At 35.7% G+C, this 23,218-nt stretch overlaps 1 protein-coding gene across 1 annotated transcript; it reads right to left on the reverse strand.

The window, feature by feature from the left end:
- Window positions 1-1,883: 1,883 nt before the first annotated feature.
- On the reverse strand, window positions 1,884-15,874 carry LOC144785161 (uncharacterized). The gene is made up of 4 exons (XM_078664225.1): window positions 15,810-15,874; window positions 7,097-7,534; window positions 4,280-4,495; window positions 1,884-3,483 (listed from the first exon to the last, which is right to left on the reverse strand). Exons 2-4 carry the CDS (start codon window positions 7,532-7,534, stop codon window positions 3,223-3,225), a joined length of 915 nt encoding a protein of 304 aa, XP_078520351.1. The 5' UTR covers window positions 15,810-15,874; the 3' UTR covers window positions 1,884-3,222.
- Window positions 15,875-23,218: the final 7,344 nt, after the last annotated feature.

The following is a 23,218-nucleotide window of genomic DNA, read 5'->3' on the forward strand; positions in this document are numbered from 1 at the left end:
CCCTTAGAGTTCTATAAATCTTTGGAGAGTTATTTTCAAATTTTTATTATGAATATATTTTTTTGTAACTATACAATGGTGTACAATATATGTTATTGAAGCCACTCTTAGATGGCCGCAGGCAGATGTTTAGAAATTTTCTGAAACACCATATACAAGGAGGTCAAGGTCTTAGAATGTGAGTGCATGTATTGTTGTAAAACATTAATAAGGTACCTTCTGAAGAATATGAAGATTGATGTATTAAAAGTTGCATGGATGAATGGATGTGTGAAAATGTGGGTGGATTATTGATTGTTGGATGGATTGAAATGTGGATGTTGAAAGGATGGATGTATGGATGGAAGGATGAAAGGGTGGAGGGATGCAGGATGCATTGTTGAAAGTGTGGATGAATAGATGCATGGAAGGATGAAAGTGTGGATGGAAGAAGGATGGAAGAAAGCGTGGATGTATGGATGGATAAAATGTTGCATAGATAAATGATGTATGGATGTGTGAAAATGTGGTAGGATGAATGATGTATCGTATTCACAATTTTTATCTTGTTGTGAGTATTATTACTGGAGTAGCACTTCTAATGAACGTAGGATATTTTTTTACCATTGTTTCTGAAGGTATAAGACAGATGAATTTGCTACAGAACATAGAATGAGTGGATGTGGTATAGCTTCTTTAAAAAAAAAAGTATTGCACAGTAACATAATTTAGGCATTTTGATCAATTTGCTATAGAACATAGAATGAGTGCATTTGTTGTATTTTTTTTAAAACTAAATTTGCACAGTAACATATTTATGTTTTTTGTAAATAATAATGCAAAGACAAGATAAGGTTTACATTTTTTATTTAAGTAAATATATTTATTATTATTGTATGTAAGCAAATTAAACTTTACAGAAAATACTTTTACATTTTTTATGAAACGTAATGTAATTGTTTTTTTAACTTCCATTTACAGTAAAGTGTTGTGTCCTTTTTTTCAACTTATGAAAATATATCTTGTACAAGCCACTTTTAGATGGATGCAGGCAGCTGCTTCGAAACTTCTTTAAACATATACAATGATGTGAAGGTCTTAGAATGCGATTGCATGTATTGTTGTAAAACATCAATAAGGCACTTGAGGATGCCACACAGAACCATGCATAGGCACAATATTACACAGTGACTTTACTAGTTTGAAAAACCCCATAAGTTCTGAAGAATCTGAAGATTGATGTATAAAATGTTGCATGGATGAATGATGGATGTTTGAAAAGGTGTGTGGATGTGTAAAGGATGGATGGAAGGATGAAAAAGTGGATGGATGCAGGATGTATTGTTGAAAGTGTGAATGGATGAAAGGATGCGTGGAAGGATGAAAGGGTGGACGGAAGGACGGATGAAAGAAAAGGTGGTTGTATGGATGTATAAAATGTTGCATGGATGAATGATGTATGGATGTGTGAAAAGGTGGTGTGATGAATGATGGGTGGATGGATGAAAGTGTGGGTGAATTGATGTATAGATGAAATGTTGGATGGATGAAGGATGTATGAAGGATGGATGGAAGAATGAAAGGATGGATAGTTAAAGTTGCATGGATGTATGATGCATGTGTGAAAAGCTAGGTGGATAAATAATGTGTGGCTGGATGGATGTGTTGATGTGTGTATAGATTGTGGAATTAAATTTTAAGATGGATGTAGAAAATGTTGCATGGATGAATGATTGATGGATCGTTGAAAAAGTTGTTGGACGAATGATGAGTGAATGGATAGAAGGGTGGATGTGTAAATGATGGCTGTCTGAATGGAAAGCTGAAAGTGGATGGATGTATTGTTAGTAGAATGAAATGGTAGATGAATGTATTAAAAATGTTGCATGAATGATGGATGGATGTGTGGAAATTTATGTGGCTGTATGATGGGTGTATGGATCGAAGGGTGGATGAGTAAAGGATGGATGTATGGAAAGGTGGAAGTGTGGCTGGCTGAAGGATGGATGAATAAAAGTGTGGATGAAAGGATGCATGGAAGGATAAAAGGGTGGACGGAAGGACGGATGTAAGAAAAGGTGGATGTATGGATGTATAAAATGTTGCATGGATGAATGACGTATGGATGTGTGAAAATGTGTTGTGATGAATGATGGGTGGGTGGATGAAAGTGTGGGTGGATGGATGTATAGATGAAACGTTGGATGGATGAAGGATGGATGGTAGAATGAAAGTATGGATAGTTAAAATGTTGCATGGATGTATGATGTATTTGTGAAAATGTCGGTGGATAAATGATGTGTTGCTGGATGGATGCGTTGATGTGTATATATATTGGAGACTGACATTTTAAGATGGATGTAGAAAATGTTGCATGGATGAATGATGTATTGTTGAAAAGGTGGGTGGACGAATGATGAGTGGATGGATAGAAGGGTGGATGTGTAAAGGATGGATGTATGGATGTAAAGCTGAAAGTGAGTGAATGTATTGTTAGTAGAATGAAATGTTAGATGGATGTATTAATAAAAATGTTGCATGAATGATGAATGGATGTGTGAAAATGTAGGTGGCTATATGATGGGTGGATGGATCGAAGTGTGGCTGAGAAAGTATGGATGGAAAGATGCAAGTGTGGATGAATGAAAGTGTGGATGAAAGGATGCATGGTAGGATAAAAGGGTGGACGAATGGAATAAAACGTGGCTGATGTATGGGTGGATAAAATATTGCATGGATGAAAGATGTATGAAAAGGTGGTGGGATGAATGATGGGTGGATGGATGAAAGTGTAGGTATATGAGCATTATCACGGGAGTAGCAGTTCTAATGAATGTGGGATGTTTGTATTTTCCCATTCTTTCACAAGGTATAAGACAGATGAATTTGCTACAGAACATAGAATGAGTGCATGTGGTGTAGCTTCTGTAAAAAAAAAAAATTGTGCACAGTAACATTTTATGCATTTTGCTCAATTTGCTATAGAACATAGAATTATTGCATTTGTTGTAGTCTTTTTAAAGTAAAATTGGCCAGTAACATATCTTATGTACTCTGTAAATAATAATGCAAAGACAAGATAAAAAGCTTTAAAAATTGTATTTAAGTAAATATATTTAGTATTATTGTATGAAAGCAAATTAAACTTTAATTAAAATACTGTATTTTTAGCCTTTTTACTGAAACATAATTTGAATATCTTCTTTTTGTACTTCTATTTACAGTAAAGTATTGTGTTCTTTTTTACAACTCATGTATTTTTAGTATGTATCCGTTTTGAAAAATGACATTAACATTTTTTGGCCAGCTAGGCATTAGAGCTTCTTGAATGTCGTCAATGTCGGCTGGTATATTGAAGAAGTCCAGTAGAACATTGTTATTTATTTCTACTGATTGTAAATTTTCGGCGTTATCAATATGTACATTTAGTGTACAGTGTTCCTGATGCGCAGTTTCTAGCCCATATATAGTCATATTTATTTCTTCTTCTGGTGGTTGTATTTTCTGTGAAGGAAAAAGAAGTTAGTTAATTTCATTTTTTTGAAGTCCTTTTTTTTTCTTGTGTTGACCTACGGAAAAATTTCTTGTTATATGCAGGCTTAAATAATGTTAATAAGTAGTGAAGATAGTTTAAGAAAGGATAGATGTGAGTAAAGATAGTGAAAAGGTATAATATAGTGTGTATAATAGAGGATTAGAGACTGTTTTGTAATGTTATAGGTACTTTAGTAAAAATACGTATTAATAAATAGTGAGTAGTAGGTACTAGTTTTGTGTTTTAGAAGAGTATTGTAAATAGTGATTATAGTTAATAGTGCAGTGTGAGTTGAGTTTGAGTTATTAGTAGAGTGTGTTTTTTTTTAGTGCATTGTTAATTATTTTTGGGAGTATTGAAGTTATTGGCGTAGTAGTATAAAGAGAATTTGAAAACGACAAAATTGTGTACTTAAGTGTAAGTATTAAAGTCATATTTGTAAGTGATAGTTGGGCATTCTTAGTAAGTTATTTTGAAATAGTGAATGTTATTTTTCTGTAATTGTGTTTTTTTATGGTGTGAGTAATAAAGAGAGAGTAGTTAAGATTGAGTAGTAGATTTATTAGTGGAGAGTATTAGTGAGTTTTATAGTAGTGATTAGTAGAATACGTAGTATAGCTTAATTGATTTAGATAGAGAGTATTAGAAGAGAGAGTTTGAGTGAATTGTAATTAGTGAATATAGAGTTTGATAGTGTTTTAAAAAGTAAATAGTATAGATTGAGTAGTAGAGCAAGTTATTAATAGTTTAATAATTTGTACTTACTTGAAATTGTGTATTTCTTGTTGTGTTTAACATTTTATTGCTGCTAAATTCATGCACTGTCAGGTGCGTCATCTTTATGTAGGATCCAATTTCTATGGGGAAGTCTGTGGCATCTCTCCAAAGAGTTATTTTCACTGAGTCCGTTGTATCTTTCACAGTTATTGATTTAAGTTTTGTATCTTGGCCAGCAATAATAATTGTTTTTGTTTCTTCTTCCTGTAAGACAAAAAATTGGTAATAGAATTTTTTTTATTATGTTACAGTGTTGGTGTGTAAGAGTGTGGGTGTTAAAGAGTTTGTGTGAGCGTGTTGTAGCAGAATGTGTGTGTTAAAGAATGTGTGTGAAAGTGTGTGAGTGTGCGAAAGAGTGTGCTCAAGAGTGTGTATGAAAGTGTTTTTTATGAGAGTCTGTCAGAGAGAGAGTGTCAAAGAGAGAGAGAGAGTGTCAAAGAGAGAGAGAGTCTGTCAAAGAGAGAGAGTCTGTCAAAGAGAGAGAGTCTGTCAAAGAGAGAGAGTCTGTCAAAGAGAGAGAGAGTCTGTCAAAGAGAGAGAGAGAGTCTGTCAAAGAGAGAGAGAGAGTCTGTCAAAGAGAGAGAGAGTCTGTCAAAGAGAGAGAGAGTCTGTCAAAGAGAGAGAGAGTCTGTCAAAGAGAGAGAGAGTCTGTCAAAGAGAGAGAGAGTCTGTCAAAGAGAGAGAGAGTCTGTCAAAGAGAGAGAGAGTCTGTCAAAGAGAGAGTCTGTCAAAGAGAGAGAGTCTGTCAAAGAGAGAGAGTCTGTCAAAGAGAGAGAGTCTGTCAAAGAGAGAGTCTGTCAAAGAGAGAGTCTGTCAAAGAGAGAGAGTCTGTCAAAGAGAGAGAGAGTTTGTCAAAGAGAGAGTCTGTCAAAGAGAGAGAGAGTCTGTCAAAGAGAGAGTCTGTCAAAGCGAGAGAGTCTGTCAAAGAGAGAGAGTCTGTCAAAGAGAGAGAGTCTGTCAAAGAGAGAGAGTCTGTTAAAGAGAGAGAGTCGGTTAAAGAGAGAGAGTCTGTCAAAGAGAGAGAATCTGTGAAAGAGAGAGTCTGTCAAAGAGAGAGAGTCTGTGAAAGAGAGAGAGTCTGTCAAAGAGACAGAGTCTGTCAAAGAGAGAGTCGGTCAAAGAGAGAGTCTGTCAAAGAGAGAGAGTCTGTCAAAGAGAGAGAGTCTGTCAAAGAGAGTCTGTCAAAGAGAGTCTGTCAAAGAGAGTCTGTCAAAGAGAGAGAGTCTGTCAAAGAGAGAGAGTCTGTCAAAGAGAGAGAGTCTGTCAAAGAGAGTCTGTCAAAGCGAGAGAGTCTGTCAAAGAGAGAGAGTCTGTCAAAGAGAGAGAGTCTGTCAAAGAGAGAGAGTCTGTTAAAGAGAGAGAGTCGGTTAAAGAGAGAGAGTCTGTCAAAGAGAGAGAATCTGTGAAAGAGAGAGTCTGTCAAAGAGAGAGAGTCTGTGAAAGAGAGAGAGTCTGTCAAAGAGACAGAGTCTGTCAAAGAGAGAGTCGGTCAAAGAGAGAGTCTGTCAAAGAGAGAGAGTCTGTCAAAGAGAGAGAGTCTGTCAAAGAGAGTCTGTCAAAGAGAGTCTGTCAAAGAGAGAGAGTCTGTCAAAGAGATAGAGTGTCAAAGAGAGAGAGTGTCAAAGAGAGAGTCTGTCAAAGAGAGAGTCTGTCAAAGAGAGAGAGTCTGTCAAAGAGAGAGAGTCTGTCAAAGAGAGAGAGTCTGTCAAAGAGAGAGTCTGTCAAAGAGAGAGAGTCTGTCAAAGAGAGAGAGTCTGTCAAAGAGAGAGAGTCTGTCAAAGAGAGAGAGTCTGTCAAAGAGAGAGAGAGTCTGTCAAAGAGAGAGAGAGTCTGTCAAAGAGAGAGAGAGTCTGTCAAAGAGAGAGAGAGTCTGTCAAAGAGAGAGAGTCTGTCAAAGAGAGAGAGTCTGTGAAAGAGAGAGAGTCTGTTAAAGAGAGAGAGTCTGTGAAAGAGAGAGAGTCTGTCAAAGAGAGAGAGTCTGTGAAAGAGAGAGAGTCTGTCAAAGAGACAGAGTCTGTCAAAGAGAGAGTCTGTCAAAGAGAGAGTCGGTCAAAGAGAGAGAGTCTGTCAAAGAGAGTCTGTCAAAGAGAGTCTGTCAAAGAGAGAGAGTCTGTCAAAGAGAGAGTGTCAAAGAGAGAGAGTGTCAAAGAGAGAGTCTGTCAAAGAGAGAGAGTCTGTCAAAGAGAGAGAGTCTGTCAAAGAGAGAGAGTCTGTCAAAGAGAGAGAGTCTGTCAAAGAGAGAGAGAGTCTGTCAAAGAGAGAGAGAGTCTGTCAAAGAGAGAGAGAGTCTGTCAAAGAGAGAGAGAGTCTGTCAAAGAGAGAGAGAGTCTGTCAAAGAGAGAGAGTCTGTCAAAGAGAGAGAGTCTGTTAAAGAGAGAGAGTCTGTTAAAGAGAGAGAGTCTGTGAAAGAGAGAGAGTCTGTGAAAGAGAGAGAGTCTGTCAAAGAGAGTCGGTCAAAGAGAGTCGGTCAAAGAGAGTCGGTCAAAGAGAGTCGGTCAAAGAGAGTCGGTCAAAGAGAGAGTCTGTCAAAGAGAGAGAGTCTGTCAAAGAGAGTCTGTCCAAGAGAGTCTGTCAATGAGAGAGAGTCTGTGAAAGAGAGAGAGTCTGTGAAAGAGAGAGAGTCTGTGAAAGAGAGAGTCTGTCAAAGAGAGAGAGTCTGTCAAAGAGAGAGAGTCTGTCAAAGAGTGAGAGTCGGTCAAAGAGTGAGAGTCGGTCAAAGCGGTAAGTATTGTGTGCAAGAGTTTTTGGTATATAGTGTGTGTGTAAAAGGGTGTGTGATAATTTTCTTTCTTTTTATAAGCTTACCTCTGCAATAGTCCCAGAAATGCTCATTAATGAGCGTAGTGAAGCTGTTTTAACTGTTTTTATAGGTGATATTGGTGGAGCAGGGGGTTGTAGGATATATTCTGCCTCCTGTATTATTTCTTGAGGTATAGTTAAGGGGATCATGCGTGATAGTTTCGTTTGTTTCGTGATGATAATCACATTGTTTTTGGCTAAGAAATTGCGAATCATAATAGCTTGTCCTTCTTTAGTTTGCTGGTAAAATGGCTCATTGTAGCACGTTGCTTTAATGCAACTACTTTCATCAGCTAGAGCTAGATGATACATGACTTTGTTCTCTTGTTTAGCATTTGTATAGTTTGTTTTTGTGGAACATTTTATAACGTTGGCTCGGATTGTTTTTTGGTACGGTTTGTTGTCTTCAGGTTTCATTTTTTTGAGGTCTTGTATGGAAATCATCTGAAACGAGAGAAAATGTTAGTACACATTCTGAACATAAATTTTTCCCCTTTTGCTATTACCTGTAATAAAATCGCATGTTAATGAAGTTGTTGCATTTTAAACTGCCACCCATAATGCTTTGTGATCACTATAATATGATTCTAATGTACTGTAGTGCATGATGTTGTCATTAGTATAGATGTGATCTAGTGTTGAATTGTAGTCTGTTGTGTATTGTTGTATTTTTTGCTGGCATTGAAATTGCTGTAGCATATATTCTAATAGCAAAGTTCTGTTTGGTGACATTTGTGTTAAATCTATATTGAAGTCTCCCATGATGACATATTTCGAATTTGGATACAAGTTAATTATGCTACTTAAAACTTGTAATAATGTTTGCAAAAGTACATGTGGTGGTTTGTACAGTATAATAAATAAGTATTCAGAATCATTAAGATGCTGAGTGAAAAATAACAAGTCAATTTCGTGTTGTGTTTGATATATTGGCGATAAAAGCATGTTTTTTTTGTAATAAATGGCAATACCATGCTTTGTGTGCTGGTTGTGAAATTTATCAAATAATACTAGGTGATATTGTTCTATTAGGAACGTATTCTTACCTGCTTTTCTAGTTGTGTTTATTTCAGTGAGGCATATAATATCACTGTTCATGATATTTTGGTCCGATTTAATAGCAGTGTAATTTCTTTGCAAGGACCGTATGTTATGGACAATTATATTACACTGTTGTCTATAGCGATCTAATTGTGGTACTGATATTTGTAATTGCATGTGTGTTCTTAAACGTGTCATTTCTTCATGTACTTTTGGATGTACAGCTATTTTGTCTTGCTGAAAGTTTCTAATGTATATGTTGTCTAAAGATTTAGCTCTGCTTAAAGCTACATAATGCAGATGATGTACTTTACTGTTGTTAAAGTGAATGTAAATGGGCTCAATTGTTTCTCCTTGTGTTCTATGTATAGTTCTTGCAGATGATTGTCGCAATGGGAATTGTTTGCGTATAATAGTTATAAATTTCTGTGTATATTGGAAATGCCGTGTAATAGCATGAATGGGTGTCCAATGAGGCAAAATATTACTGTGATATATGTGTTTGTTTTCTTGTCTTGTTAATTTACCTACTGTTTCTTTATCAAAATTAATCCAAATTACATTTGGTCTGTTATTGATAGTTTCTACAAATTCTACTATACCTGTTGCACCATTTGTTAAACCATCATTGACATTTATATTGTTTGTTAAATCATATCTTAATTGCAATGCAATATGTAATATTGATGGCAGGCTCATTGTTTTAGTAGGATCTGTGGGCAACTGTTGGAGTATTTTTTTTTTTACTGCTTCACTTAAGTCTGCTGCAACTGTATCTATTGCTGTAGCTGTGTAAACTGGGTAATGAGTTATATGTTCTAATAAAACTGCATTATTTATGCTATTGACTTCATTGTTAGTTCCCATAATGTAAGGGATCGTTTTGCTAATGGTTTCAGGTGGCTCTATTTCTCGTGTTTTTATCTGAATAATATCTTCATTTGTTTGTTTCCCTTCTCTTAATCTGTTTAGTAGTTCAGCAAATGGCAAGTCATTTTGTTGTCTCATTATTTTAGTCAACTCAAATAACTTGAAATGTGTCTGCCATAAATTAGTACTTACTGGCCTATATGAATGTTTTGGGTTGTCAAATATGTATGGGTCAAAAACTGGCTTCAATTGGTAAAAGTCTCCAATTGCTAAAATAGATATTCCGCCAAAAGGGAGATCAGACATTTTTATCTCTTGCAATCTATTATGTATAAAGTTGAATACATTTGCCCCTACCATTGATATTTCATCAATTATTAGCAATTTAAGATGCATTAGCTGACCTTGTAGTGTGCTTCTATTCTCATGAGTTAGCTGTCTATGAGTTAGTGTTTGTGAAATAGGTATTTTAAAAGTACTATGTAGTGTTTTGCCTTGAATGTTATGTGCTGCTTTGCCAGTTGGAGCTGTAAGCAATACATATATGTTATCTGGGTTTTCTCCTGCTTTTGTATTGTAATAACGTACTAATGTTTGGTAAAGTGCTGTTATAAGGAAACTTTTGCCTACTCCTGCACCACCTGTACAAAATGTGTAGCATGGTGTTTCTTTAGTTTTAACCCAATGCAAATGATGATATATAAAGTTAAGTTGTTCTGCTGTTAGATTTTGCATTATACTATCATATTGTTCTTTTGGCATTATGTTATTGCTTAGTGCTTCTTCTCTACTTGTACTTCTAATCCCTAAATCAAATGATAGGTCATACAATGGGTTTTCATTATTTTGGACTTCATGGAATATGGCGTTATCTTCTTCTGCATCTATTGGTGGTAGCAATGTATCTAATATACTAGTTTCATTGCTATTAGTTGTTAGTAGTTTATTATGTTTATTATATTTATTATGGTTTGAATCAACTGCATTTTTAAGTTCTAGATAGCGTTCATAATACGTTTCCTTGTTATTAATTATATTATGTTCATTTCGCCATGGGTAAAAAAGCATGAGCAATTCTCTATAGTAGTTTTCGGAGTCATTTTTGATGTTAAATCTGCAATAGCGAATTACTCTTGCTTTTTTCCTTTTTATGTAGTTTGTTTCGTCTACTAAATTTATCTCAAGTTCTTCGTCATCTGAGCTATGAAAGTTATTTTCAATAAGGAAATTGTCATGGCCTGTTTCTTCTTTTCCTTTACATTTTTTCTTTTCATTATACATAGATGCATAGTCAGCTAATGTACATGTTTCTAATTTTACAGGGCGTTTGCTGTACCTCACTATAATATTATCATATTGTATTTTACAAGACTCATCTGGTAAAGAATTGATAGTTTCGATGTCTTTTAATAAGTATGTACGCTTTTCATTAGGACTTGTATTGATAAATACAAAAGATCTTGAACTTTTCCGTAAAGGAATTTGTAGTATTAGATATGCTGCTTCTTGGGCACTTATTTCTGTACAGTTTAAGAATTTGTTACCTATATGCTTAAGTTGTTCTTTAATACTCGGATTGGCATGTACTTCTTTAGCAGCTTGGGCAATTAATTTGCTCATTCCTCGCTGTGATTTACTAATGTATGAAACAATATACACAGCCAATGCATATGCATCTAAGATGTATTGTATATCTATGTTTGCTTGCCATGCTTTCAAAATAGTTGGATTGTAGTTATTTATAAAGCATTCAGCTGGTGTCCTTTTCAAGAAAATAGTATTTTTTTCTATAATAGATTGTATACATAAAGTATATTGTTTTAGATCTATGTTCATTGAATGTAAAAACTGTTCAAAAGTATAATTTGAAAATTCTTGGCTGTTTATAGTTAGATGTATTAGTTCAATTTGCTGTAAGAGCTCGTTATTTGTTTTGTCTAGCTCTATTGGTTCTAGTATAAAAGTTTCAGGCATTGGATATCTGGGATAATGATATTTGCATGTTCTTTTATGTTTGATACGGCAGTTTTTGGTATGGCCGTGTCTTTGTAGAGGTAGTAAAGACTCTATATCTGGTTCTTGTGTTTTTGCACATGTAACATACTTATTTATGAAAGTAGTGACTTCATTCCTATCAGAAGTTTCATATAGTGGAGCATTTTCTATCCATATTATAGCATGTATATGTGGTGATCCCCGTTGTTGGAATTCCACTCTATAAAAGTAATCAATAATTTTGCCAATCGGATTACTTTCATGCAATAAAATAGAATTAAATAATTTCCTAACTTGGAAGTCAAAATGTCTTGCACATGTAATGGGATTTTGCTGTATTAATTGGCATTTTGTTTCCCATGACATATTTTTAAATTCTTCTTTTGTGCATTCTGGTCTTTTTTCTGTACGTAATAATATGTTAATTAAGTGATACCATTTAGTTTCTGCAGCAGATAAAGTTAAAAAAAAGTTGGTAATCCTAATTGTCTAATCATAGCAAAAAGGTCTTTTTTGCATTGCTCCCAATATGGTGGTGAACTACGGATAGTTTTAAGTATTTTGTATCCTTCATTATACTGTAAAATTGTATCTAATTTATCTTTTATGTCTTTGGCAGTTATAATGTTTCCATTATTAAAGTATTTCCTAAGAGATATAAATATTTTGCTCTGTAATTGTTTAATGTGTAATGTTTTTAATTTAAAGAAAAGATTAGTAGCACACTTTGCTACTCTTAGATCATTACTTCTTACTTCTGATTGACAGATTGTGCTGTAATGTATTGGGACATGCCTTTCTTTATTAGTTGGCCTTCGTTTTCCGCAAAATATAGTTGGGAATGCCAAATATTCAGAATCTTTGTCTTCATACAAGCCTCTTGGTGTGTTATATTCTGCAGGTGCTAAACTTAAAATATTATTTGTTTCTGTAGTAATAGTTTCATTATCTAACATAGTATCTAAATTTCCTGCTGGAATATTGTCTGAGGAATCTGACATATAACTTGTATCTGAAGTCTCATCACAAGAATGTATATCTTGTGTTGTATAATCCCAATCTTTATTAATAGTGATTCCATATTCTTGAAACAAAGTGCTAGTAGTGGCTAAATATAAAGCTGCACGTTTTACTTTGTTTGGTCTAACATTTTCATAATGGGTATAAGATTTATAACTTAATTTTCTTTTTAATTTTATTGGAATTGTCATGTTATCATTAATTTGCCTTGGTAAAACAGTTACTGTTGTCATAACGTCTGCAGGTACATTTACTACTGCACCTGATAGAGATTTTTGGAATCCACGTGGTAATGTTCTAATTTGTAAAAAAGGTATTCTTGGTGATACTAATCTTTCTTCTAAGTTATGCAAGTGTAAGACTGCTGGGATATCAGGAAATGTCACCCCATTATATACTGAACATGGAGGTATTTTGTCTTTAGATATATATGTGTAACATGTTCTGCATATCTCATCTGTTCTGTATTTGCTAATGTTACATTCTATGAATTTAGCTCTCTTACTAATACTGTTTGTTTTTTGAAGACTTTGCTTATGCCATAGTTGATTGCAAATAGTGCAAGTGTACTCAGGTCCATATCTTATTTCTTCCTGAAATATCCTAATTATATCATTTGTTGTTTGACCTGCTATATCTCTATGATTAAGTTCATTCTCTTTGTTTTGTGTCCGTTTTCTTTTTCTATTACTGTTTATTTCTAGAATTTCTATATTGGTTGTTTGAATTAGTGATTCAACATCAGCTGTTAATGTGTTTATTATCTCAGTATTGTTAAGAGCTATGTGTGAAGCTAAATAACTGTCTTCTGTTACATGCAGTCTATTGTCTTGACTATTGCTCTTTTGTGTGTTTATTAATGTATTTTCTACTTGTAAGTTATTTGAAGGAATTTCCCCTAATGCATTTATAGATATATGTGTCGTATGAACATATATGCTTTTTCTAGACTTTACATTTCCTTGTTTATGATTCCGTTGTGTTTGCTGTAATCCTTTTTTGCTAATTGTTGTTATGTTCACAGTAGTTAAATCTAAAATAATACTCTCAGAATTAGTAATTTGTTCTCTATTGCCTAACTTTAGGATGTATTCTATAATAAGATTAATAGAGTCAATTTGGATAGCAATACATGTTCCATTAGAATGTTGTATTGCATTTTCATTTTGGCTATGTGAATCAAATAGAGAGTATGTATGTATAGTTTTGAAGACTGAAATTATATATCTACCTATAGAGATCAATACACCAGTTTGTGAATTAATTGTAGAAGTTAATGCAGATATAAATTTACTATGTAAAGTTTGTGCTGATTTTGTTAGTTCTTCGCTAAAGCATTTTTTGAGCTTTGTAGAATAAATTATGTCATTGCTAACTATGTAATTTGGTAACTTTAGAGGTTGCATACAATCTTGTTCATCAACAGAGTGCATTTCAGTGTACAAAGCATCTCCAAGATTCATAATACAGTGCAAGTCTACACTATCCCAAATATATGCTGGTTTACAGTAGTTCTTTAGAATAGCAAATATACTATTTTGAAGAGAATGTGTATAGTGAATACTTTTATCACTATGTGTATTTTTTTCCTGTGGATGTGTGTTATGTAAAAAGGTATTTCCTTGTGGTGTTTGTGTTAAAATATTTGAATCTATATTGGTATTATTTGTGCTACTTTCCTTGTTGTGCAATGTGCTATTGTGTATATTATCATGAAGTAAACTGTCATTACTTCCAGTAATACGTTTATATGTATTATAGTAATCACTTGAATATGTGTTTGTATGTAAATTACTTGTGTATATTGTTTGTTGTACATTTATGTGTGTGCTATTAATTACATTACTAGAATATGTGTTGGTATTTAAATTACTTGCTGGTATTGTCTGTTGTACATTTATGTGTGTGCTATTAATATGTTGTCTTTCTGTGTTGCCCTTTAGTGTTTTCTTAAGTATACTTGCATATGTGTCAGTAGGAGTAGTCTCTTGTGGTGTATTAGTATATTGTGTTGTGCTGATCTGCTTGCTGTTGTTTTTAGATAGATTATTAGGCCCTGTTGTAGTGAGAATTGCACAGGAATATGTACTAGTACTAGGAGTATTATCTAAAGATGCTAATGGCTGTTCCTTATTCAAAAAAGTCTTTTTTTTAGATTGACATCTCTGAATGAATTTTTTGGCACTTTCTATACGCATTTCAAATGCTTGTGTGAAAAAATGTTCACTAGCTTTAGTAGAATACACATAAATACTTTTCGGTGCTACTGCATTCTTATTTTTTTCATGAAGCACCATTGCTTTTTGAAGTGATTCTTTTTTAATCGTACTTATTTGTATTGGAGTTAATTCATACGGTACACAATTCATGTTTGGTTTCTTTAGATAGTGTGCCAGATTTGTGATGTACTCTAGAAGTTTTTCAAATCTGAACTGTATAGTAATACATGTTCCATTTGGGTGAGGCATTCCAGTGTTATCACGACTATGTGAGTCAAATACAAAGTACGAATCATTTTTCTTAAAAATGGAAATAACATAAATTTCCATGCAAAGTATAACACCGGAGTTGTAATCAAGTGCCTGTTTTAATATTTTGTTGAGATTTGGAAACGAAGGGTCACATTGTTGTAATATGTCTCCATAATAAGGTTCTTTAAGTTTAAGAGAATAGATAGTAGTATTGTGTTCAATAAAATTTGGTAACTCATCTGGATGCCTAAGTTGTTCGCTATTAAGTAAATGCATATCTATATATAAAGCATCACCTAATTTCATAATGTAATGCAAGTCTTCTTTAGTCCATGTATGTGCATCTTTGTAATAGTTGTGTATAATTGCAAATGTACTATTTGGCAAGCATTGATAACCTCTAGAATTGCATGTAAATTTGTCATGACCTTGATGATAATCTGCTGCTAGTATTTGCATCTTAGCTAAGCTAATTTATTAAATAATTTGATATCGCTACAGTATTGCTAGATTTTTTTGTTATACCTGAGTCTTTTATTGTTCTCTCTCTCTCTCTGTTATATATATATATATATATATATATATATATATATATATATATATATATATATATATAGCTAATTTATATTTGTCTTGTAGTTAACTATAATCCTAGGCAATTAATGTAATTTTACACTATTTTTTTGCTTTGTATTTTAGATAGCAACTTTAGATGTATCTTTTTTACAATTTTAGTGATGTACTAGCTATAATTTATACTATTAGCGTATATATATATATATATATATAGATATATTTGTATATATTTATTTGTATATATATATATAGTTATTTTACTGTTTTTAAATAGATTTCAAGTTACAGGTTGATAACTTATTTAAAAAAGATACTTGTAATTGTATATATTTCCAAACAATTATCAATTGTCTTTACAAAAGAAATAATTTTCAATGGTAACTATATAAATATATATATAATTTTTTTAAATAAATAAGTCTATATATGATTAGGTCTAGTTTTATTGATCTAAATCCACTCTGTTGTTTTTGACCTGTTTTATAGTTGGTGCTGGTAGCAAAACAAAGCAATTACTTTTACTTTTGTCTTAAATAATTTTTTTTTCTTAAGATTAATGTTACCTATGTAAATCTTCTATGCGATATTTTCTAATTATAAGTATATACAATATATATACATATATATATACATATATATATATATATATATATGTGTGTGTGTGTGTGTTGATATATGTGTCTTATTTTTTTCCTTGCTATTTCTATACTTACAAGTGAATACAGAAGCAAAATAGATACTTTTACCGTGATGATGTTTTCACTGATGATGTGTCAAAGAATTATGAACGTCTGATCTTATTCAATCAATTGGCAATCTAAGGAAGAATGAAAACAAGCATTAATATTGAGTTTAGATAATAATATAATAAAAGTGGCTCGATACTCCTAATCATTGTTAGTATATAAAAATATTTAGCAAAAAGTTCTTAATTTTAATTAATTACTAGTATTAAAAAGTGTATACAGTAAGTTATATTTAATACTATATATTGTATTGTATGTGGATATACGTTTTAGAAACATTGTGACTAGAGTGCATGTGTAAAGAGTGCATGTGTAAAGAGTGCATGTGTAAAGAGTGCATGTGTAAAGAGTGCATGTGTAAAGAGTGCATGTGTAAAGAGTGCATGTGTAAAGAGTGGCGAACGTATATGTATAAAGGCATATGTGTAGAAATTGTGTGTACAAAGTGTATATGTAGTACATACTTTAAGACTGTAGAAGTTGTATGTGTAGTATGTGTGTGGACTGAGTGATGAAGCATATTAGTAGTCGTAAATAGAGTATTAGAAGTGTATGTAGTATAGAGTAACTAGTAAAGTATAGTAGTAAGGAGGATAAAGTGAGCAAGAGAGAGAGAGAAGGAGGGCAGGAAGAAGAGATGGAAATAAAGAGGGGTGGATAGGCAAGATTGAGAGTAGTGGAAAGATGAAGAGAAAGATAAAGTAGGAAAGATAAGGAAAAGAGAGAAGTATGATAAGGAAGAGAGGATATAGAGGTGTAGAAAGGAAGGTAGAAAATAAAGATAGAAATGTAAATTACACAATGTGTATTTTATTAGAAGTTGTAAAGAGTGTATTAGAAGCATTGTTTGTAATTTTAAGCAAGTACAAAAGAACAATAGGAGAGGCAGGGAGCTTAAGGAACACTTAGTCCCCTGTTAAATCTAAATAAACAAGAGAAGAGACGTTAAATAAGTCTCAAATTGCCACAGAGACTGAGCGATGCAACTGGGGAATTGCACACTCACTTTAGGTGGAAAAGAAAGCCCTCACACACCGACCTAGTCAGTGTCATGCTTCATCATTGGGCCCCACCAAAGAGGCCGAATGCCTCTTTGGTGTGCTACGACGCCAGAAGACTGCGGAGCAGGTTGTGTGAAAAAGGCATGTTGTGAGTTTTCTAATTAAAAGTGCCTAATGTGTAAGTAAAATTCTATAATTCGTGATGCTTAGTACACAAATGAAAGAGTTATGTGTCTGAATTTAATGCCCAAGCTAATGGATTTGTTAATTTAAAATACTAATTAGTCAGTCAACATGTTTCATCCTTTACAGTAGTTTAAATTTACTTAGGCATTTATAATGACATAATTATACCCTGGCGGTATGGACTCTCTAATCGTCCACCCTGACCTGGGGGCGTGAAAGTGAAAATATCAAAAAAATGATTTAGTGCATAAAAAAAGGGGGGAAGAGCAATTGCTCATTCCAAAAATACTCCTAATTGCGGAGTGTTTGTGCACCTGTAAAAGAAATAACAGACAAACATATAAAACTTTCACACAATTAGTTGTAAATATAGCTCATTGCGTTTGTCCAGGGTGCTCCATAGTTGTGGCATAGTGTTCCTAAATAAACACTATAGTTAACACCATCTATATATCTATATAGCCTTATAGGGATGCTAACACTAACTTTTGGAAGTGAAGTGGAAAAATGTGTGTAAAGCACACAAAGTAGGTAGAAAGTGTTGATGAAGAGAGAAGACGCATAAGAGAGATCAAGAGAGATGGAAAGCAAGAAGAAAAGTAAGTGCAGAATGGAGTGAGAAGATAGCAAGTAAAGAGTGCAGGATAGAAAGTGAAGACAAGATGGAGACGTAGATAGAGAGTGAAGGCAGGAAGGAGAGAGGACACGAGAGAGAGAGAAAAAGGGAGGGTAGGATGTAGGGCATGAGCAAGAAGGAGGAATGGATGGAAGAAGGTGCAGGAGCAAGAGGCCCGTCTCAGTGGTGTAAGGACTTTCAGGTAAGCAATTTTGTCTTTAGTAAAGATAATAATACTGTCACTTTGAATGCTTTGAATTTGACTAAATTTATTTTTCTTTTGTTGCAGGTATTTGACAGCAGGGTTGGCCAAGTATTTCCCGTTGCCATTTTGTCTTGGGATCTTTGGCTCGCTGTCTCAGTGTCCATGGTGCAATGACCCCCATAGAGAGAGATGTAGATGTAGGGCAGTAAAGAAGAGAGCAGTTGGAAGAGTGGGCAAGAGGAAGAGTGATGGCAAAGGGGAAAAAAAGCAGAGAGGGAGATAAAGAGAATAATGATAGATAAGGAAGGAGAGAAAGAGTGGATGCAGAGAGTGAGCAAGAGGAAAAAACAGATAAAAGATAGAAAAGAGAGAAAGTTAAAGGGATAAAAGAGGGAGAAAGTGCTAGAGAAGAATAGTAGATAGGGAGGAAGAAAGAGGGAAGACAAAAAGAAAAGCAAGGGTACAATGGAGCAAGAAGACAGAAAACAAAGAGTGCAAGATAGTAACTATTTCCGGTCTGCATTTTGTCTTGGGATCCATGGCTCGCTGTCTCCGTGGCACAAGGGATTTCAGGTACGCGATTCAAATTGTAAGTGGCACAAGGGATTTCAGGTACGCAATTCAAATTGTAATGTAATTTGTATTTCTCTTACAGGTGTTTGGCTATTTTGTTTATATTCTTCTAATATGTTTCTTTTTTGGGCTGTTCTCTCTAGTGTTTCCGTGTCGGGTCTCCTCCTTGGCGTAACTACTTTCAGGTAAGCGATGTTGTGTTTTGTAACAAATAAATGACTGTCTCTTTTGAATGCCCGGAATATTTTTTAAGTTTGAAAAGGAATTTTTGACTTCATTCTACCCTTACTTTTCTTTTCGTCTTCCCTTTCTCTTCCTCCCTATGTACTATTCTTCTCTCTTGCTCCCTCTTTTATCCTTTTAACTTTATCTTTTATCTGTTTTTTCTTTTGCTCACTCTCTGCATCCTCTCTCTCTCTTGCCTTATCTATCATTATTCTTTATCTCCCTCTCCTTTTTTTCCCTTTGCCATCACTCTTCCTCTTGCCCCCTCTTCCAACTGCTCTCTTCTTAGTGCCCTCCATCTACATCTCTCTCTATGGGGGTCCTTGCACCATGGAGACTGAGACAGTGAGCCAAAGAGTGCAAGATAGAAAGAGAAGACAAGATGAGGACAGAGATGGAGTGAAGGCAGGAAGGAGATAAGACTCTGGAGTAAGAAGAAAGAGGAGGAAGGCAGAAGGTAAAGGAAGAGTAAGAAGTAGGGCATGAGCAAGAAGGAGGGAGAGAGAGCAGATGGAAGAGGGTGCAGGAGAGAGGGACGGTAGAGAGAAAAGAAAGCATAAAGGAGAGAGAGAAGAATGATAGATAGGGAGGAAGAGGAATACGGAGAGTATTAGAAAGAGGAAAAGCTAAAAGAAAAAGGAGAATGCAGGACAGAGAAGTATGATAGATAGAAAAGGAGCAAGAAGAAAGGAGAGAGCAGATGGAATAGGGGGCAGGAAGAAGGAAGAGAGCAGAAATATATAGAGAAGAAATAGCAATAAAGAAGTAATTAAAAAAAAGGAAGAGAGAGTGCAAAAGAAAGAACGGAGGACGCAGAGAGGAGGTGAAAAGAAGAGAGAGAAAGATAAGGAAGAAAGAGGAAGATAGTGCAGGAGATAGAAGTATGATAGATAAGGAAGTAGAGAGGATGCAAGATAAATGGAGATCATGAGAGAGAACGTGGAAAGGGGGAAAAGACTGCAGAATGGAGTCAGAGGAGAAGTGTGGCTCACTGGTTAGAGCAGGCAGACCCTGAAGCAGAGGTCAGACCCGGGACCAGGGTTCAATTCCCGACGCGGCAGGGTCTCGAGCTCAAATGTCCACGGACTCGATAATTCTTGCTTCGGTGCCTGACCTAATCATGGGTTCACACTCTGCAACTCTGGGCATTAAGCTTGCTTAATCTCCACAATGGCCCCCCGCGGCGGGATGCCTGGCTTTCACCTTGGGGATGCCCTGTAGGGGCTATCTCACAGGGAAAAACCAGGACGTGTTCCCAAGGCAAAGCGCTTAGAGACCCCTGGGTTATAAGTGCTATATAAATCCAAACAAACAAACAAACAAACAAACAAACAAACAAGAGGGCATAAAATAGAAGGAGTGCAAGATTTTTCGCGCAGGCGAAAACCTGATGAGAACTGTAGTGGGGTTTGGGTCGGCCCTCGTCATTTATTGGCTGGCTCCATAAATGGAGCCTAGCCATTGGACGAGGGGCCTGTCCGTCAATGCCGGACCAGATTCGGGGGCGTTCCCGAGATTCTTTGGATTTTGCCGACGTCACGTGACGTCAGCCGAAAGCTGGGAACGCCCCCGAATCGACTTGCAGGTAAGCGATGGTGTGTTTTGTAACAAATGACTGTCCCTTTTCAATGTCCGGTAGTTTTTTAACTTGGAAAAGGTATTTGTGAGTTTATTTATCTTCCTTTCTTTGCAGGAATTGGGCGGCGGCAAGCCGGGAACGCCCCCGAATCGACTTGCAGGTAAGCGATGGTGTGTTTTGTAATTAAGAAATAACTGTGTTCAGCCTATATTGTTTAGATTGTAATGTATTTATTTTTTTCCTTTGCTCTCCCTCTGTTCTCTCTCTAGGAGGTGCAGGAGAGAGGGACGGTAGAGAGAAAAGAAAGCATAAAGGAGAGAGAGAAGAATGATAGATAGGGAGGAAGAGGAATACGGAGAGTATTAGAAAGAGGAAAAGATAAAAGAAAAAGGAGAATGCAGGACAGAGAAGTATGATAGATAGAAAAGGAGCAAGAAGAAAGGAGAGAGCAGATGGAATAGGGGGCAGGAAGAAGGAAGAGAGCAGAAATATATAGAGAAGAAATAGCAATAAAGAAGTAATTAAAAAAAAGGAAGAGAGAGTGCAAAAGAAAGAACGGAGGACGCAGAGAGGAGGTGAAAAGAAGAGAGAGAAAGATAAGGAAGAAAGAGGAAGATAGTGCAGGAGATAGAAGTATGATAGATAAGGAAGTAGAGAGGATGCAAGATAAATGGAGATCATGAGAGAGAACGTAGAAAGGGGGAAAAGACTGCAGAATGGAGTCAGAGGGCATAAAATAGAAGGAGTGCAAGATAAAAAGGCAGAACAAGATAGGGAAGGAGATAGAGAGTGAAACTCAGAGTGCAAAAGGAAGAGCAAGAAAGAGAGAAAGCAGGAGTTAAAGGGAGGGTGTGCATGAGCAAGAAAGAATTAAGAAGGGAGCAGTTGGAAGAGGGGGCAAGAGGGAGAGTGATGGCAAAGGGAAAATAGCAGCAGGTAGATAAAAAAAGAATCATGATAGAGAGGGAGGAAGAAGGAAGGAGAGAGAGCAGATGGAATAGGGGGCAGGAGGGAGAAGAAAGAGAGCAAAAAGGAGAGAGAAGAGAGAAGAGAGTGCAGAATGGAGTCAGAGGGCAAGAAAGAGAAGGAGTGCAAGATGGAAATGGAGAACAAGATAGGGAAGGAGATAGAATGTGAAAGTAAGAGAGAGGGCAAAAGGGAGAGCAAGGGAGAGAGCGAGAGAAAAGGCAGGAGGTAAAGGGAGGGTGGGAGGGTGGGCATGATCAAGAAATAAGTAAGAAGGGAGCAGTTGGAAGAGGGGGCAAGAGGGAGATTGATGGCAAAGAGAAAAGAGCAGAAAGGAGGGAGATATTGAGAGAAGCATGATCGAGTGGGAGCAAGAAGGAAAGAGGGGGCAGGAGGGAGAGGGAAGAGAGAGCAGAAAGGAGAGAGATATATAGGAGAGCAATAAAGAGAACGGGAGGAAACAGATTGTGATGGAAGAAAGAAGGTGAGAGAGGGTAGATGAAGAAAAGCACAAGAGTGTGAATGTAAGATGGAGAGAGTGGGCAAAATAAAGAGAAATAAAGAAGGAATACAAGATAGCGACATAAGGAGGAGAGAAAGAAAGGAGAGAGATGGAAAGGGTATGCAAGAAGAAGAGGGGTAAAAGGTAAGAGAGCAAGCGACATAAGGAGGAGAGAAAGAAAGGAGAGAGATGGAAAGGGTATGCAAGAAGAAGAGGGGTAAAAGGTAAGAGGGCAAGAGGGAGAGAGATAAAGATAGAAGGAATAGGAAAAGAGAGGGCAGGAGAGAAGCATGATAGAAAAGGAGGGAGAGAGCAAGCAGAAGAGAGAAAGGACGCAGGAAATAGAGATAAAGAATGAATTCAAGAGAGATAGCGAGATATAGGAAGTAGAGAAAAAAGGAGAGAGATGGAAGGGGTATGCAAGAATTAGAGAGGGGCAAAAGGTAAAGGGAGCAAGAGGGAGAGAGAGATAAAGATATAAGGAATAGGTAAAGAGAAGGCATGAAAGATAAGCATAATAGATAAGTAGGGAGAGAGCAAGCCGAGACGCAAGATAGAAAGAGCATGAGAGAGAAGGTAAGGAGGAGTAAAAGTGTGAGCAGAATAGAGTGAGGGAGTAAAAGAAAGTGCATGATAGAAGGAAAGAGAAGATGGGAATACAGGAGAGAGAGTGTAGAAGAGAAGGGATGCAAAAGAGGGAGAGGAAAAGAAAGAAGGAAAGTAGGAGAAAGTGAGGGAAGAATAGAGCAGGAGTAAATAAAATAGAAAGACTGCTGGCAAAATCATGAAGGAGATGCAGAGTAAATGCAAGAGAGAGGAAAGGCAAGAATGCAAAATTGAAAGGGAAGGCAAGAGAGGGAGATGTATGTATGTTGCATGTGCTGTCTCAGTATCTAAGCATTTGCTGCAGGATGGGGAAGAAGATATAGGGTGTGTGCAGGGACCTGTAAACAAAGTCCTAGTTATAAGTTTTCCTTTAGCTTTGACCTCTCTCCTGAGTAGGACCTCACCAGTGCAGCTTTCATCTCCAAACTAAATTAAATGTTGTTTATGAGGCAAACTTTGTGTATAACTATCCAGCAAAGAATGCCCAGTACAGACAGGAAGTACTACACAAAAAAATGTCTAAAGTAAAATAAGTTTTAAGTATGACCGTACCGTGTTGAAAGAACGAATTTGAAAGATGTGTCTTCGATGGGGCAGTTGCACCAAATGGCAAATTTTTTGTCCTGTAAAAGTAAAATATACTGTTAGCAAAAGATTGAAAAGAGTGAGGACATTTGTGTGAAGTATATTATAAGTTGTAAATAGAGAATTAGAAGCACTATGTATTATAGAGTAACTAGTATATTAGTAAAGACTATAAAGTAGCAAGGTAGAAAAAGATAGAGGTTAGGAAGAAGAGAGAGATGGAAAGAAATAGGGGAGGATAGGCAAAAAGAAAAGGAGTGAAAATAAAAAAGGAGAAAGATAAAGGATGAGGAAGAGTGCAAGTGAAAGAGAAGCTTGATAAGGAGAGAACGCAAAGAGGTGAAAAGACGACAGATAAAGAAGGA

The sequence above is a fragment of the Lissotriton helveticus genome, chromosome 10, assembly GCF_964261635.1.
Source record: "Lissotriton helveticus chromosome 10, aLisHel1.1, whole genome shotgun sequence".
Taxonomy (NCBI): Eukaryota; Metazoa; Chordata; class Amphibia; order Caudata; family Salamandridae; genus Lissotriton; species Lissotriton helveticus.